This window comes from Apium graveolens, chromosome 11 (genome assembly GCF_009905375.1).
Source record: "Apium graveolens cultivar Ventura chromosome 11, ASM990537v1, whole genome shotgun sequence".
Taxonomy (NCBI): domain Eukaryota; kingdom Viridiplantae; phylum Streptophyta; class Magnoliopsida; order Apiales; family Apiaceae; genus Apium; species Apium graveolens.
This window is the reverse complement of record NC_133657.1, coordinates 13,434,345-13,447,813: the sequence shown is the minus strand read 5'-3', so window position 1 is coordinate 13,447,813 and position 13,469 is coordinate 13,434,345. Positions and strand designations below refer to the sequence as shown.

At 33.0% G+C, this 13,469-nt stretch overlaps 2 protein-coding genes across 2 annotated transcripts; both read left to right on the top strand.

Moving 5' to 3' along the window:
* The first annotated feature begins 6,532 nt into the window (after positions 1-6,532).
* Positions 6,533-8,832, top strand: LOC141698642 (E3 ubiquitin-protein ligase RMA1H1-like). The gene is made up of 2 exons (XM_074503413.1): positions 6,533-6,738; positions 7,936-8,832. The coding sequence occupies exon 2, from the start codon at positions 7,969-7,971 to the stop codon at positions 8,743-8,745; it is 777 nt and encodes a 258-aa protein (XP_074359514.1). The 5' UTR covers positions 6,533-6,738; positions 7,936-7,968; the 3' UTR covers positions 8,746-8,832.
* A 364-nt stretch (positions 8,833-9,196) lies between these two features.
* LOC141698575 (tetraspanin-19-like) lies at positions 9,197-13,207 on the top strand. Its single transcript, XM_074503296.1, has 6 exons — positions 9,197-9,578; positions 9,885-9,984; positions 10,321-10,401; positions 10,512-10,616; positions 11,689-11,879; positions 12,851-13,207. Exons 1-6 carry the CDS (start codon positions 9,433-9,435, stop codon positions 12,918-12,920), a joined length of 693 nt encoding a protein of 230 aa, XP_074359397.1. The 5' UTR covers positions 9,197-9,432; the 3' UTR covers positions 12,921-13,207.
* Positions 13,208-13,469: the final 262 nt, after the last annotated feature.

The window sequence follows — 13,469 nt, the reverse complement described above, 5'->3', positions numbered from 1 at the left end:
TAAGGTTAACAAAACATGTTTTAGTAATAAATCTAAAAAACTGGGTATCAATTGAGTTAATTTTTTAAATATTAGTCATACATACAATAACACAATTAATGATGTGGTGGAGTAGTTGAAAATGACACATTAAAACTCTTTCTCAACAAGTCGTGTGTTCAATCACAAGCACTTGCAATATCAACATTTATACAAATTTTCAGATTTTGGGTTCGGGTTTCGGGTTCGGATATGAATATCCAATTCAAGAAACTTCGGGTTTTGGGCATTCCCGAATCCGATCCGAAATCCAATGGATCGGGTTCAGATATTTATTTTCGGGTATTTTTCGGGTTCGGGTATGGATAAAATTTTCGGATTTGGATATGGATTCTGCAATACCCGACCCGATTGTCATCCCTAACAAGGCATGTCCTCCTTACATCAAAGATTATTTATTACTTGGAGATCAGAGAGCTAGTCTTTTGTTCTAGTCACCCCTTCCCTTTAGAGTGTGCCTTCCTATGATGATCCTTTCAGTTCAAGGCGCGCCCATTGGAGACCAATTCTGGGATGAAAAAGTTAGAGAAAACCATAAAACCTTTGTTAATGAATTATTTTCCACGGTATGCGAGGTACATACTTTTGTACGATTTCTCTTATTTCTTACGCCGAGTTACCTCATGTAAGCTTAGAGATGTGGTACATAAGTAATAAACCTTTCTCGACAAATCAAGGTTAAAGTCGTCAAGAAGAGAAGCGGTAGAGAGCGACGGATGCTACGTTGGGGATGTGAAGTTGTTGTATAGATTCATGAGACCCGCATTCATCAAGGGCGCGCCCTACCATGTTAAAAGAATAAATAGAGCATGACGAAGAAAGAGGAATGAATAAGTTCGTAAGGGCACACCTTCAAATTGGTAGACGCTCATACACATTTTTCAAGTTTGCTAAGGGGTTGAAAATTCAAATCCCATTTCCAATGGCTAATGGAATTTGGGGTAGTTGTTATGCCCAAATTTGGTACAAGTAATATTCGAGTCAAAATTGGGGCAAAAATATGAAGATCGCCTCAAATTAGTGATTTCCCTGTTTCTGAGAAAGAAAGAGCGCGCCCTCTAGGGCAGGAGATCAGGCGCACTCTAACTTATATGTATGTTAGGGCGCGCCTTCTTGTTTTGGATGATAGTAGATGGATTTTTAGGCAGATTCTTCGGACGCTTCGTGAGAATAGGAAGATGACGAATGATTATTACTAACATATTTATGCATGTACTCTATTGAAGAACTCCTTTCTGTAATGCAACTATGGGAAGACGGTGCCCGTGGTCGGAGACCTCCAAAGGTATGTCTGGACGGAAAGCCTCCTCCTGTAGTCAATGGGTGTCTTCATTGGGGATGTGGGGAAAATTCTGGTGTGTGCTTTCGGAACTCTGTCTCTATAGGCAACGAGTGTACTCGTTGGGAGACTTCGGAATATCTTACAATTTGCATCTAAAAGCCTGGGATCACTTGTCTTGTAATCTGATAGGGACTCCTTATTCGGGAAACAAGGATGCGTCCAATATTTGGGGTAAATCATGGTTGTACAAGCGTTCACGGACTAGAGAAATAACTGGTAGTGGAGGGTTATCCTCAGATGAGGAGATGCCTTATCGGCGAAGTCTCGAAACTGTGGACGAGCCTTGGGCCTTTGTAGTTACGCCTCATCGGCGGACATTCCTAAAACTATTAGAAAACAGTTTCCAGTATATTTCCTACTGGGCCTCAGGATGAGAAATCTAAGCCCATTAGATTTCTCGTTCCCCAAAAATTACGTTGGATTGATTCCCTATAAGTAGAAATATGTAGCAAATTGCAAGGGATCGGAATCGAGAGTCTTAAGGAGTCACCACCAACTCTAAGCAAACTCAGCCCCTAATTTATCACAACCATCACACTCCGCTCATTCTTCAGACGAAAAACCTCTATCATAAATCTTGATTCCGGCGACGAAACTCAAACTTTATTGTTACAAAATTGCTCGGTCAGCCGTTAACCGATGTAATCAATCTCTGGTTCAAATTAATATATTTCTTCAGTTTAGAAAAAAATGTAATACGGGTTTAGGTAAGGTCAGCTTCCATGTATTTGAAATTATCAATTTCCGTGAGAAGTAAAAAAAAAGTACCAACATAAAACATGTTTGCTTACTAAAACATGTAAAGTAGCACTTGTAAATCTTATCCAGTGGCCAGTTGGGCGACGTTGTTAGAACTCAGAACTTAAAGATGTTGTTAGAGCTTCAAGATATTTATCGGGCAGGTGGATTTGTGGATAAGTTGGTTGACGCCACCACGACTTAAACTATCCCCCTATTTATGGTTTTCACTACAATTCCAGCCGACCCATCCATCTCCTTTCAGCTAATAATACCCCTCCAGATCTGCCCATTATTATAATTTTTTTTATAATTATTATATACACATACGTCGGGAGTCGAACTCTTGATCTCCCGCAAAAGAGTTATAAGAGCTCAACCACCACGCCAATACTTTATTGGCAGATCAGCCCATTATTGCTTATATACTAGAGGGTATAATCGGTCACTTTTCACGCAATTTTTATTAAGAACAATTTAATAATGGTTTAAAATAATGTTTTTAATCAAAACTTACGATATTACGAATAAATTAATACTCCAATGCTTTATCTTGTACATTTCTATATTTTTTTTAATCTCTTCTTCATTTAGATACATTTCAAAAGTTATTATCACCTCCACTATTTTTTCACACTACACTCACATTATATACTAAATATTTATTGATTCCATCATTTTAACTCATTCTTATATTATTATCACTAAATTATATATTTTTTTTATGCCACCACCTTACCAAAAATAATAATCTTTCGGATATATTTCTTATTTCCAGTAAGCAGATCATTTATATCACTGAGACGGGTGAAAATATTATTTTAGTGATGCCTTAAATATTAAATACTAGAACATCTATAAAATGACTTATTTTTAAGATATCACTGTATATGTCTTAGAGCAAGTTAACAATGTACCCACAATCTTGTCCCTTACTACATTTTGAGACATATTAAACACAGTAAGTGGTCCAAATATGCTCCAGTAATGTCTTAGAATACTAGGATATTTTATCATATATCTTATTTATAATACACCAACTTTTTATAAAAAACATTGTTTTCTTTCTTGTTTACATTTCATTTTTTCTCTTCATTTATATTTTCTCCAATTATTATTTAAATATATTCTTAGTTTAACAGTAAAATAACACTATAAGGTATATTGTTAGAATTGTACAAAATCATTGTTTCAAATCACTAAAATACTATTTTTTTATATTTATACAGTAATTACTTATAGATTGTTGGACTTCTCTTATTTCACTTTTATTAGTAAAAAATTAAGTTTCCTCCACATCTCTCTCGTCTTATATTTTTCCTTTCTATACTTGTAATTCAAAATATTATTATTTTAATAATAAGACACGTTTATCAGGCATGTTATTGTAATTCATGTACTAAAATAATAATTTAAATTATTGAGACACCATCTTTTATTATATTTATAAACATATTTTAGGAAATTGTTGCACCTACTGTTCAAACACTATCAAATTAAACATTGTGTTTGATTCAAAATTCTATATTTGACTTAGATTTAAATCATTTAAAGCATTTGGTTTAAAGGAATTCGTATTTTTTTGAAATTTATAAGTTCTCATAGAATCATCATTACGTGTGATACTTTTTAGTAAATACTGTTAAGAGGAACAGAATTAAATTATTTTAATATTTTTTAAAAATATAATAAAAATTTGATAACAGTTGATGATAACCGGAGCTCATTCTAGTCCCTAATTCCGTCCCTGATGAAAGGTGCGGTCTCTCGCAAAGAGTTACTCCCTCTGTCCCAACCATTTTTTTACACTTTGTTTTTTTGGATGTCCCGTCCAATTCTTTACATTTCAAAACTTACCAAAAATAGTAAATGGGTCCCACCATTTTCCCACTTTTTTCCCTTTTCACACTACTTTTACTCCACTATCTTCATTTTATACATTAAAAATCAATGAGTCACACTATTTCACTCACTTTTCTTTGTCTTTTTCACTATTTTATACATATTTCTTAAATTCCGTACCCAAACCAAATGTAAACTATTGGTCGGGACGGAGGGAGTATATTAGGAGAGGAATACATTTTCACTTAAATCTCGATAAAATAATAATCGATAAAGTAATAATCTCGTTAAAATAATATTTTTTTTCGGTCTCAATATAATGAATAAAATGTATTTTTACTTCCGGTAATGTAATAAACTCGTTAAAATAATATTTTTTATTAACCCGATCCTAATAATTTAAAGAGATTTAACTGTATCTTATATTATCATTATCCAATTTTACCATTTTAGAATTTTAGAACGAACCGTTCCTTATAGGCATATTAGATTCTCTGGTGGGATCTGTTTCAGCTACGTCTGCATTAGATCAATAGAGTTGTCAGATTTTCAATTTTTTTTGTAATTGACCTCCTCGAATATCCTGCCCACTTTGATAAACTAAGAGTTGGGGTGGAAATGAGCCAAAATTTTCGTGAGCCATTCAAACTCGACTAGGAAAAAATTTGAATTTGGCTTGAAAATAATCGAGCCGGGCTCGCGCTCAAACTTTTTTAATTTTTAACTGAACCGAGCTCTGCTTCAAATTATTCGGTTCGTAAGGTTCGCGAGCTTAATCAAACCTTTATTTTTTAAATTTTTTATTATAAATATATTTTTATGTAAATATTTAATATTTTTTATATATTATTTATTTTTATCGAGTCGAACTCGAGCCGAACTCGAGTCGAACCGATCATAATTTGAATTTTTGTTAATATTTAGTGAATTAATTCGAGATTTTAAGTCGAACTCGAGCCTACCGAACCTATTACGAGCCGAGCTTCGAACTTTAAATTAAAGTCTCGATCGAACTCGAACCCGAACTATTTTAATCGTGCTCGAGTTGAGCCTGACAGTATTCGGCTCTGCTCGGCTCGATTACACTCCGTAGCTAAGAGCATCTCCAATGTGCAAAATCCTTAGCTAAATTATTTACGTGTGATTTATGTGATACCTAAGTGGCAATATTTAGAGATTATGTAAAATTTCAAGCATTACAACCAACCATAGTTGCTCTTAGCAAAAAATATAGATAATCCTGTTTAGTTGACTATATTTGTCTAACCACTAAATCTCTTACGTATAATTTTGCTATCATAATTATACATAATATCATTGGAGTGTTTAACCTTCTCCTTAGGTAAAATTTTACATAATTCTTAATTTATCATATTTTAGCTAACAGTTTTTCTAATTATCATTGGAGATGCCATAAGTAAGTATCAAATTTGGTGTTGCAACAAACTTTGTAGAATTTTTCAAAATTTTAATATTATTCTTATATCTTTTAATCAAAATAAATAATTACTTTTGTATCTTTTTTAAAATAAAAAAGATTCATTTTTAGTGTGAAGTTTGATGTAAAGAGGTTAGATATGATCTAAATTTTAGCGTGAATTTTACACTAATTTAATGTAGAAGTTACACCAAATTGATGTAATAAGAACTTATTTACATGTATGATGGTAAATAAATAAACTTGTATTTTTATCATTATGTTTCAACTTTAATTTTTGGACATTTTAGTTATAAATTTTCTTGATTTCTCTTTAATAAAATTATCGATTTTTTTCTATTATAAATAGTCGTGTCATTTACTTGATAATTGTAATTTAAATAGCAAATTATTACCTAGTGATGACTTCAAATTAACTTAAATTAGAATACAATTTAAATTTTAAGTTATTATCGATTTGAACAAATTTATTATCATTGTGTAATGTATATTTATTAAAAATAAAAAAATATTAGGAAACATTTGGCTGATATTATTTATTCTTTCAATAAAACTCATAATTTAAAATAAATAATTAAAAGAACACATTGTTTCCGATTTTCAACATGGTTTTAAAGATCACCAGATCAGATTTTTGAAATCTGATCAGAAATCTGATTAATTTTATATATTCTTCTTTATTGATATATTGCAAAATATAGAATTTCAATTAAATATTATATATTATGATAAATATATATCAATTTATAAATTATTACTAAAATAAGTATATTAAAATTAATATAATTTAAAAATATAAAATACTTATTTTTTCTTCGATTAATTCCTAATTTTCCGATATCTTAACCATTATCTTCTGATTACCTATTTTTATAATACCGATTTTCAACTTTTAATTAAGTTTTTTTCACCTAAACCAAATGAAAGATTAAAGTGAGTTTGCAGCGTGGCCCCTAATAATTGGTGAAGTCACTCGCGCCGGATACAGTTTCTGACGTGTTTATCCGTTCCAAACGGAGCAGCAGGAGCACTCTTTATTATCTTCCTAATATTTTATTCAATATTTTATTATTATTATTTGTACTGGCGTAAATATTATTTTAATTAAAAAAAAAACAAACTATTTTCAGTTCAACTATGGGGTCTATGACTCTTTATATTAAATCAACTTTCTCTGCGCAATTTCTATTCCAGTTTCCACACCACTTCTGCAACTTTTATCCGCAACTTTTGATTCTCTCTCTCTCTCTCTCTCTCTCTCTCTCTCTCTCTCTCTCTCCCTCTCTCTCTCTCTCTCAATACAGTCGAGCATTCATCGGACTCGCGTCTTCGAATTTGGGTTTGTACTATCCCTCTTTGTTTATGCTCATATCTATCAATCTTTAGTTTTTGAATATGATTCTGCATTCGTTATATTGTTACAACTATTAGATGGTTTAAGTTCAGAAATTATTATGCTGTGTTGTTTAGATTTTCGTGTATGTTTTCAACTTATAATCTTAAAGAAGCTCATAAAACACACTCTTTCACACTTTTGAGGATATAGTTGCCTTCGTATATCCGCTGATAGACTAATATCTAGCTGATTAAGGAACTCATAAAGTTGTAATATTTAGACTGCTTTTTGTGTAGATTTCACAAATTGACTGAACTGAAGCCCAAAATTCGCTAAGTTTCGTAAAAAAAGTTGAATCTTTATCACTTCTTGATCTCGAAATTAGTTTAAGTCTTATCAAGTATGCGGAGCACGAAATAAATACTTAATTTACTTGCCTTTACATGCAATCATGTATTCGTATAGTTAGTCATTCTAGAAAATTATTAAAGATTAGTTTCTTGTTTATGCATAAGAAGATTTTATTTGGACTCCGATTGAAGGAAGGAGATGGAATCATTCTACATTGAATTTGAAAATAATGTTTTCATGAATGTCTGATAATCTGAGGGTTTATTTTTGTTAATCGATTCTTAGCGGGGATAGGTCGTATTCCCCAATTTCGACCTTCTATATAGATTGATGGTTGATTTGTGTTTATCTTAAGCAGTTGCTGCAGTACAGAGCTTTGTTCCTTTTATCTGTGTGTGTGGTTTAAATTGCTTTGCGCCTCCTTGTTGCATAGAATCTCTATATTCTGGGAAAATTTGTTAATTTTTGTTTATCTTTGTATCTGCTTCTTGCTGATTGTAAGAGTGATACATCCCATCATTAGTTAATATCTGATCCTGATTTCAAAGAAGTGTTTAGAGTGAAGTAGCTTGGTTAATAGCAAGTTAGCAACTTGATAAATTTTACAAATAAATGGAATTGCAAATCTCCAAAGCTCGAGCTTATTTAAAACTTGTCTGGTGTATTATATATCCATGTAGCAGTATCAAGAAATGTGAATCTCCAAAAGGAAACCTTAAATACGGAGATGACAGATGAGGGCTTTTACCATTTTTTGACATCTCTTATGTGGCTGCTTCAATGTAATTTGATTTTATTAATATGTTGTTCTTTAACTAATTAATATGCTGATCGTACTAAGCTTTTCAGGCACAAAAATTAAATAAGGACTACTTTAAAACTATGGATCAAATGGCCACGAGACAATACTTTCAAGAGTCCCTAACTTGTGACTCAAGTGAAAGTGGTGAAGCTTCCCTACAGAAGTGCAATTCTGGCTATGTAACAGAGGATACTGTTGAACAAGGTGCAACTGGAGGTTTTGACTGCAACATTTGTTTAGATTTTGTGCAAGATCCAGTAGTCACCTTTTGTGGCCATCTCTACTGTTGGCCTTGCATTTACAAATGGATACATCATCAGAGTGTCTCTGCTGAAAAGCTAGACTATCAACAACCACAATGCCCGGTATGCAAAGCTGTAGTTTCAAAAGAAACGTTAGTTCCACTTTATGGTCGTGGCCGAACTACTAAACCTTCTGAAGCCAAGCCTCCACGTCTAGGTTTGGTCATACCACAAAGACCTTCCAGTCCCAGGTGCGGAAGCCAAACTGATGGAACTACCCGGTCTATGGAGCCGACTCAGCAATTGCATAATCGCCGACATCAAAATCAGCATTGGCCTTACTATAGCATGCCAGGTAGCTACAGTGCCACACCAATGCTCAGTGTCAACAGTAGCAGAAGTAGCACAAGCCCGATGGTTGGGGTGTTGGGAGAAATGGTTTATGCAAGGCTCTTTGGAATCTCAGAAACCACACTATACAACACAGACTCTTATAATATAATAACTAATAGTAATCCAAGGTTAAGAAGGCATGTGATGGAGGCTGATAAGTCACTAGGCAGACTTTTGTTTTTCCTATGTTGTTGCATGGTCTTATGCCTTCTTTTGTTCTGACTTCTGATGTTTTCTTGTTTGTTCATTTTGTATACTCTGTAAAAAAAACAAAAATTGCTGTCTATATTTTATTTTGACCTGATAGAACATAGCTGGCCTGATAGTTTTCGCATTATCAGTGTTACAACTGTATGAAATAAAATAAACACAGTAGTTTTATACTAGAACTTGATAGTTTTATTTTTTGGTATCTTCAGTTCATAGTTGTGATAATGTATTTATTTATTCAATATATATCGATTAATGTCAGTTAGGCCAAAATCATGTCAAATGGCAGATTTACTTTTAAACATCAATAGATTTGTCATTTTTATTGTAGAAAGTAGAAACCTAATTCCCACAGTAATACTGAGACTGAACTCTGAAGTATTATTAGAAAAAGAATAAAATAAAGCTAGGGCAATTTACATTATATTAGTATATTTTGTTGATAATAGAAAAGATAAAAAAAAATATAAAAAATAAATGGCAAATGAATACTGCGTTTTGAAATATGGATTAAAGCAGGAATCCCGGATGGAATGGCAAGAAAATAGGGAGTAAAGAGTAAAGATAAAGATGAAAACATGAGAGTCATAACTGTAGATGGACTTAAAAACCCTTAAACCTCCAATGGGGCAGGGTTCATTAGAGGATCATTGTTAAATAATTATAATTTCATTCTTTGCTTGGTTTAATCCAGAAACAATGGGCAGGAGGAGCTGGGTAAAATCGTTACTGAAGCATGCAAATTCATTGATTGGAATGTTGGCTATTGCTACCATTCTATATGCTCTCTGGATGCTTACCGCTTGGCATAAGGACATTCATGCTGATAATCACCCCCTACCCTGGTTTGCTACCTCTTACACTCTCACACACAACACAAACAGTAATGAATTTTTTTCGATTCAATGTCATTATGAATATATGGGTACTCTGATCCTGATGTGGAGCCTTGTACTGATAACTTTTAGTATATAGCTTGTCATGTAATTTTTCTAGATTTTTGGTGTTTGATGACTTGTTTATTTAGCACCACTGTATTTGAAGTAGTTAGTTTCTGAGGGTGCGAATCGGCCTTTTATGTAATGCTTTGAGCGTACTTCATTCCTTACAATATGTTGCTCACTATTTCTTTTGCTTCTGTCAAAATGTAGGTTTATATATACATTCTTTGCTGTTGGTGCTTCTTTGTGTTTGATCACATGCTTCGGTCATATTGCTGCCGAAACTGTTAATGGTTGTTGCCTTTATTCTGTATCCTTCCTCTCTAGCCATACTCGTGTCACTGTATTGAAAAATGAAAACCAATATTAATGCACTTTTTGAATATCACTCTCTCATTTCAAGTTGTTTTAATTATCCTCTCATTGGATCTTTTTCTTTATCACCGGCAACAAATAGTCAAATATTGTATTTCCTCTTTGGAAGGAATAAAAAATCATCTATGTGCTCTTCTTTTCTGTTTGAGCACTTCCACTGACTTAAATTATTTCTGCCTATGAAAATTTAGGTCACTCAATTCATTATTGAAGATATACGAGCCTGGAATTATCCGAATAATGCTTTTGTTGTTGGCCTTAATAACTGTAGTATGCATTGTTCATCTTTTTGTTTTTCATCCTAGAAGTTGCAGTTTCGTTGGAAATATTCTTGGACCGCGACTGGGAAGAGGTATCCCGCAACTAAAAAATTTCCCTTCAGTTTCTGAACTTGTATATGCGTACAAAACAATAATTAGAAAAGTCGCTTTACTTGTCATTTTCTCTTTTTCCGGAAATCAGGACTTTCCAGAAGACCCAACTGGCAACTTTGGTGACCTGAAAGATTTTATAATGGAAAACATTAAGATGTGTAAATGGATTGGCTTCTTTGTTATGACCATACAGGTATCTCTTTCTTTCTCTCTAATTTATATCACTCCCTCATGGAGGAATAGTCCTCTAGAACTGAATACAGGGAAGTTAACTAGCAGTATATTAAAAGAATCCTGTTTTAAGCTTAGCAAGAAAAGAAAAGGACCCTGTTTTATATATCCTCGATGCAGGAATGAAATTACTTATTTGATGCAAACACATGATTCATGGAAGAATTTAGTATTTTATTCAAAATATGGTGAATATTCAATTTTGAAAATGTTTTGCACTTTACTTTAATTAACCGGACTTTGATCACTTTCATTTAGGGCCTGCAACTACTAAGCCCCCACCTATTGGCAGCAATTGAAGTTCTAATTATTGGCTACCTATAAGGATATATTTCGACTATCATTTATAATATGTATAATTTAAATTTTCAAGTGGATATAGATAAGAAATTACAGAAAGTTATCCCGTTTATAACTATAAATGGATGGATGTTTACTAAATTGATTTGAAGAATCTTAATAAGTTAAAGATCGGGGACAAGGAGTATTGTAAAAAAGTTAAAAAGTTGAATTCCATCAATAACTAGTAATTTATGAAAAAGAACTAGAATCCTTAAATACCCGGACATAAATTCTCCAGGCACCAGACATTCCTTACAAGCTAACGACCATTAACATCATAATTGATCATTAAAAATGTTTTTCGATCACGTATAATCTCATTTTTAAAATACAAAATATACCATAGTAGGCTACGAGACTGTAATGCATAGTTGTTTGGTGATCACGTGAGCCACTTTCAACCTTTGTAAAAAAACAATTTCAAATTATCCCATAGATATGTCTTGGTTGTAATTTTGAAGAGGATATTTTAAAGGTGCACTGTCATGAGAGATGTATGAGAGCAAAAGCTACTGATATCAGATTTACTGACCCAATTTATAATCAGTAAATTTGAAGTACTGAAATAAACTTGGTAAATTTACTATACTGATTTAAATTCCAAGGTAATGCTTAAATTCTTCTGAAGTGTAAAGTTTCATGTAAATCTTTCTTGTCATCCATTTTTGATTGCCTCTACTCTTAACCAACAGGGGTTATGCACGCTATTAGCTATAATTCTCAAAGCTCTCGGACCTGATCATGAAGCAAGTTATGAAAGTGATGATGAGTATATTCCTGAAGGGGTCCCTCTTTTGACAAATTACCCTTCCCAGCCCCCATTCGTTGTTGGTGACCCTATCCACGGATCTAGGAATGGTTCTTATAGCGTAAAGTTTAACAAGTAAGGCTAAGTTTTTATTTTATTAGCTCAAGATGAATCATTTTACATGCATTAGCTAATTGGTAAAGTGGGAACATCAGTTATTTATTTTATGTGATATTTATGAACACCCCATCCCTACTACTTCAACCAAACGGTGATAGTTAGACATCAGTGCCTTGCTCTTTTGCTAGACAAGAGAACCAGACCTTGCCCCAGTACATAAATTCCGTAACAGACTGTCATAAATGATCCCTTGGACCCATGTACCCACACATGCACTTCTTGAGCCTGAATTTTAATCTGCTCGTGTGGGTTATATGACATTGATCATATATAGACCTTGTTACATTAATTCATCTATTTCTAGGTTGTCTTTTGTAAAATCTTTTGTTTAATAATTCGAGTAGCCTGAGTGATCTGGATTAATTACTTGCATGATAATTTTGGTTCATTTATGCAATTTCTACACTATCTCCTCGACAATTTATGACATAATATAATTGCTAAATCTTACATTCATTATATTGCTCAGCTTAAAGATCATCTGCATATTCCCCACTAAATAGCAAACATAAGCTGCAGCAGTTAGCAAAACATTAACAATTAGTTTGTTTTTTTACTTCTCTATTACCAATTGTGGACTCTAATTTTAAGATAAAAACTGCTTCCATGCCTATAAAGACTCTAAACTGAGTGAAATTTTTTAGTGCCTATAAAACTTGCGTTCTACTAAAACTCCATCAATCTAGTCTTTTATCATTTCGCTTTATCTGAGAATTAGCATATATGCAGTTCAAAGGATCTAGCTTGATGTTGTATTCTAATATACCACGCTTGCATAGTTGCATGTCCAGTAATTATTTTTGTATTGAACCTTTTGTTTGTGCGATATCTTTTTATAAATTACTATAAGAGTGCTATGTTCTTAGTGTACATTACAATATGGTTTCGTTAAACACGTCTTTAATCTGAAACAAAATTTCTGCCAGAGAGACGTGCAAGGGGATGAGAATTCAGCAATTAGTGTATCAATTAAGAAGAGAAAAAAGGGGAAGGTGATACGGCATCTTTAAAATTGAAGATGATGGTTTGAACGACGATAGCTGTATAGACTTGAAAAAAGTTAAGGTATTTGTTGAAGCCCAATCAGCTTACTGCATTGATAAGGTGCTCTGTGCATGTAAATATGACCGAGTGACAATGATTTTGAACAATGATATGAGAAAAATTGAGGTATTCGTTGAGCCCATTCAGTGTACTGTAAAATTTTAAATTCAAGCACATCCTATGTGTGTCCTAATTTTTGCAGTATAAGTGGTTCATATTTGATTAATCTGTATCTGTACTCTAAACATCAGTATCACTCCGTCTTCTGAGCTGCCATATAAATTACTCCTGGGTGCAAAAAGAGAGATTGGTTGAAATAATAGGCACTTTGTAGCAAATCTCATCTTCCACTAGCTCTACTTGACATACAAATTACTTTGGTCTGTTACTGCCTTGAATGATGAGTACTTGTCTCAATTATGAAAATCCAGCAACTGGTAATTTAGTGTTTTCAAGTCTTATGAGTCCCTACTAGTATCTTTTCACCTTAGTGGGAGACTT

Bases quoted from the DNA above. Each gene is read 5' to 3' on its own strand.
- LOC141698642 (XM_074503413.1), top strand. From the start codon at position 7,969: ATGGATCAAATGGCCACGAGACAATACTTTCAAGAGTCCCTAACTTGT.
- LOC141698575 (XM_074503296.1), top strand. From the start codon at position 9,433: ATGGGCAGGAGGAGCTGGGTAAAATCGTTACTGAAGCATGCAAATTCA. The intron at 9,579-9,884 runs GTTTGCTACCTC...GTCAAAATGTAG, and splicing joins GATAATCACCCCCTACCCTG to GTTTATATATACATTCTTTG. The intron at 10,402-10,511 runs GTATCCCGCAAC...TCCGGAAATCAG, and splicing joins TGGACCGCGACTGGGAAGAG to GACTTTCCAGAAGACCCAAC.